This window comes from Salvelinus fontinalis, chromosome 2 (genome assembly GCF_029448725.1).
Source record: "Salvelinus fontinalis isolate EN_2023a chromosome 2, ASM2944872v1, whole genome shotgun sequence".
Classification (NCBI taxonomy): domain Eukaryota; kingdom Metazoa; phylum Chordata; class Actinopteri; order Salmoniformes; family Salmonidae; genus Salvelinus; species Salvelinus fontinalis.
In genome coordinates this window covers 66,359,943-66,364,845 of record NC_074666.1, presented here as the reverse complement: position 1 = coordinate 66,364,845, position 4,903 = coordinate 66,359,943, and the positions used below count along the sequence as shown (strand labels likewise).

Below are 4,903 nucleotides of genomic sequence, written 5' to 3'. Positions count from 1 at the left end.
TAGAATGAACATTTCGTTGACACATTGAACCCAAGCAAATGAAACTCATACGTTTCCAACATATCTCCTGGGGAACACCTTGACGACATGGTGCATTGACACGCTGTAGTAACCGTCACCGTTGGCACACAGATCATTGAGCTGCTGCACTAACACTTCATAGTCTGACATGTCGACTCGCGCTGGCACGGTAGGCTGCTTGGCTGTGCTCTGGTTTTGCTTCATCCTCTTGAGTAGAGCAGAGCTGTCAAATATGGCGAGCAGGTGTCAGGTTACAGAGCGGCCAAGAGAGGAGTCAGGTTTTCACCCGGCTGTTGCATATCTCTCTATATATAAAATCCTCTCTCTCTCATCATATACCTACAGTATGTTACCGTACAGTAATAACAATGTATATGAGGACACACGGAGTGTCAGCAGAAAGTTTGAACCCGGTTTCACATTTTAGAGTGATCTACAGCTCTGGTTGGACTGCAAGTACTCATGTTTTATAATGCAATAAAGAGTTTTATTTGGTATTTAGTGAAACAGTACATTGTGTATAGTATAAGGGAAGTTCTATAAGTGACTTGAGAAATCATGTTCTAAAATGCAAATGTTATCATGATGGTCATTGGTCAACTATCCACATAGCCCTCTGTATCTACTAAGAATGACTTGGAGGGATCCTTTGTGTTATCTATGTAAATCATTGAATATGATTATTCAATGATTATAAGTGCCAATATTAGGTTGCATATTGTTGATGAAATGCATTACAGAACTTAAACAATAATAAAACCTTAAGTTGTATATTACACTGGTAAAATGTGGTTCAGATGACAGGTTGAATACAATGTATAGTCTATGAATATTCCAAATGTAATGTAGATGGCAGCATTAGTCATGTCACAAAATCAAACTCAACAAACAATCCCCTGAATTCTCCTTCAAATGGCTACCCCATTTGGACTCTGTATCAGTTTGAAAATGGAACAATCCAGAACCAAAATGCCTGCCATTTTCTCCTAACATGTTTCTGGTCGCATTTTGGTAGCCCGGCATCGAAGGACCTTGAGGAAACTGTCGATTTTGTGGGAGTCCCTGCGGAAGCAGGACATGAGGAAGTGGAAGTTGATGAGGCGGGAGGTCTTGTCATTGCCAAGGTCTCCACCCTTGAAGGGGATTGAAGAAATGTACTGGGAGGAGGGGCCCATCTATAGAGAGAGACATTTTCTTTTAAAGCAGAAGATAGTGCCAAAAGGTTGTCACCTTGCACACAGTGCTCAATTGTTGAACTAAACCCACTAATACATATACAGTTTGGTATGCTTCACATAAAAACACACAGATGCACAGCGTCAGTCACCCACCTTGTTGACCATTATGTCCAGTCCATCTCCCAGGCTCTTGGAGTAGTCCTGCAGTTCCCTGATCTTACTGCTGATGTCGCCATTGGAGGGGTGTGGCAGAGTGGGCGCCTCCGAGGAGAGCAGCAGCAGGGGATCGTTCCAGGCCAGGAGGAGGGAGCGAGCCAGGGAGATCAGCTCATTCTCCTGAGGAACACAATGGGTAAAGTCATGAAGGAAAGACAGATCCGGCACACTGTAGAATGCTCCTGCAGTTTTACTGAGTGCAACGCTCCAACACAAATGTCTTAATCAAGCTTGACGAAGGGGATTAGGAGTAGGGATTGGGGGTTTAGTCAAGGAAGGCCTTGTGCAGGTTGTTAAATGCGCTGCTTTTTTAGAACGAAGTGAATACTAACATAGATACACCATAGGGAGGAGACAAACCTAGAGCAAGAGGAGAGGAAGGGTACATCTGAGTTAGGGGGCTTCCTCTCCTTGTCTCCTTTCCTTCATCTCCGCGACCCCACTAATCTATGACTGCTGGTAGCATATTGCTCCCAGCTCTCCAATCCTCTCAGATCTGTGCCTAGGTGCTAGAGGTTGTTGCAGGACAGGGCTGTAGGTTGGATCAATGAAGTACTCAAGCAGGTAGATTGGGAAAAGAGAGAAGGGGGAGAGATTCATAACTAATAGAGAGATGAAAGAGATGAGTGAGGAGAGCACAGAGCTTTACTGACCGATACTTTGAGTGCTTGCTCCTTGTCCTTGGGTGTCTGGAGTGAGGAGGTGTGACACATAGACGGGCGTGGCATCATCACTCGTCCCATTGGTGGGAAGTGAGAGTCCTGAGAGAGAGAGAGAGAGAACGGCACAAAAGTGGTTATAAAGTTAACTCAAGTTGAACATGCTCTGACACAATACTCTGAACATAATTTAACGAACGATACATACATCTTGAACACAAACAGACCAGGTATACACACAGATACACATACGCACACAGACCCAAGTACATGTGCATGGTTGTCCTATGGTTATTAACCTTCTCACAACTTTCTGGGAATGGTGCAGGATAGATGTTTGGCTTTGGAACATTCTCAGCACATTTAATTAAGGAACTTGACAAAAAAACATGAATTTCTTGGTATTTCAGTACTTTAACAGGACGTTTCCTAAAAGTTCAAACGTGGTTACATTTCATTTTCATTTTTGAAATGTTCTATCGTTCTTAAACTGGTTTGGCATTGAGAATATTCTCAAATAGTTCAGAGAACGTTCATCTCAGTTCTTCAGCATAACGTTTCCTACAGGTTTCCTCATGGGTCTATTTAAAATCATGTTCAGGTGGGTTGGCTGCGCGTACTAATTGGCCACGCCTGATCTTAATGAGTGCTTGTTTCCTTTAGAAATGGGTTCTGTTTGAATAGACAAAAATTAACAGCTTTGTATGCGTAAAAAAAACGTGGCATATTATCCCCATCCTGGTGGTGCAGTGGACGAATTCCAAGGATAGAGGAGTCACATAAAAAAAAAAGTTGCATGATGAATGCCACAGGAAATGCATTTCCATGTGCCACATCTGTGATTGGAGCTCAAAGTTTACCCAAAATAATCTGAAAGTGTTATTGAAATATTCAGTGAAAGTTTTAAGGAAGTTATTCAAAATCCTCCAAATAACCGATCATTTTAGTTCTCTTAATAAAACCTCCCAGGAAAACTTTCAAGGAACCAGAGTAGAATGTTCTCAGAACATCCCTGCAACCTAAAGATAAATGTTCCCAGAAAAGGCAACATTTTCACTTCTGTTCTCAGAACATTTAAAAAGCGTTCAGTATTACCGGTCAGGAAACGTATGACTTCATTCCCACAACCAATGTGAAACCAAAAACATACGTTCCCACAACTTCCAAGGAACCAAATGTGCTAGCTGGGAATGTCGTTACTGACCAGGTCCTTGGTGAGGGAAGTGCTGAGTGAGTGAAGCTTGTCTGATCGCTGGGAAGCTCTCTCCATTAGGTCACTAAGGCCAATGGCATGACAGGACACAACTAGACACAGAACTAGAGGGGGGAGAGAGAGAGAGCTTTGGCTTTAGTCAACTTGCCTCCATCAAAAACTCACACACGGACTAAACACACACATTTCATCTCACCTGCTAAGTGGAGTTTGGTACCCTGGGATCGGCGAGCCATCTTTCCTTCTTTTCTGTTCTCGCCTTGTCTTCTTGTCCTTCCTCTCCTGATTTTTGGCTGTCGTTCCTTCTTGCCCCCCCTTATATAATGCCCTTGTCTTTTTCATTTGTGAATGCATAAGTCTGGTGACTGTGCGCATTGTTCAGAACTAGTTCTCTCCTGATCACTAATGAGAAACATTGTTTTTTTTGGGGGGGTCTGTCCCTTAGGCACGTACTCATCAATACCCATGGTATTTTTTAAGGTGAGATAGTGAGGTGGACAAAAGCTATTGGAAAAAAGAGAGGGGGCCTGGGGGGGTGGTTGAAGGGCAATTAGATTCCATTTAATATGAGTTTTGAATGGAATCATTTGACTCGTCCTACAAGGTGGGATCTACTGTATTTGTGTAACTTGAAGATACAGTACACGATGGAAGTTTAGTTACTGATCGTTTCTGTCAAATTCTGTACAGCCTCTAACTGTCATGTGTTACTCACAGATTTGAGAGAACACCACATCTTGTCTTTTTCCTGTCGTTAGCTGTTTATTTGATAGTGTTGTTAGCAGAGTATTTGATAGTGTTGTTAGCTGTTTATTTTATGGTGTTGTTAGCTGTTTATTTGATGGTGTTGTTAGCGGAGTATTTGATGGTGTTGTTAGCTGAGTATTTGATGGTGTTGTTAGCTGAGTATTTGATAGTGTTGTTAGCTGAGTATTTGATAGTGTTGTTAGCTGAGTATTTGTGGGGGGTGGGGGGTGGAGAGAGAGAGAGTGGGGGTTAGAGAGAGAGTGGGGGCTTTACTTGGCTCATTGCGCTCTAGCGACTCCTCGTGGCGGGCCGGGTGCCTGTAGGCTGACTTTGGCCGCCAGTTGAACGGTGTTTCCTCCGACACATTGGTGCTTCCTGGTTGAGCGGGCGGGTGTTAAGGAGCACGGTTTGGCGGGTCATGTTTCGGAGGACGCATGACTCGACCTTCGCCTCTCCCGACAAGTTTGAAATTGGAGAGAAAATACAAACAACATTTTTTAAATACAAATAAACCACGTTCAATGAGCCTCGGGTAGGCCACACTGCCACCCAGTTTGTAATCCACACAAGTCATCTTTCCACATGGCCTGGACTTGGGTGGTTTGGTGGTTAACACCACTGCTATCAGCACGAGTATGCTCGTGACCGCATGTGGTAGGTTTGAATCCAGGAATCACTACCACCAGCTCCTCTCTTCCCTTCTATATAGTGTCTACTCTCTAGAATTAAATATCTGAACAAAATATTAAACAGAGAGGAAAGTAACTATTCTATTGTCCTCTGGCAGACTACTATGTGTGGTGATGTAATACCTTCCATTATTGCCACTGGTGACCCAAGATCTGAACCCCAGTCTCCCACTCGGTAAC

At 43.4% G+C, this 4,903-nt stretch overlaps 1 protein-coding gene across 1 annotated transcript; it reads right to left on the bottom strand.

Annotated features, from left to right (window-relative positions):
* Positions 1 to 486: 486 nt before the first annotated feature.
* On the bottom strand, positions 487 to 3,591 carry prl (prolactin). The gene is made up of 5 exons (XM_055882820.1): positions 3,484 to 3,591; positions 3,279 to 3,391; positions 2,069 to 2,176; positions 1,353 to 1,535; positions 487 to 1,196 (listed from the first exon to the last, which is right to left on the bottom strand). Exons 1-5 carry the CDS (start codon positions 3,521 to 3,523, stop codon positions 1,008 to 1,010), a joined length of 633 nt encoding a protein of 210 aa, XP_055738795.1. The 5' UTR covers positions 3,524 to 3,591; the 3' UTR covers positions 487 to 1,007.
* Positions 3,592 to 4,903: the final 1,312 nt, after the last annotated feature.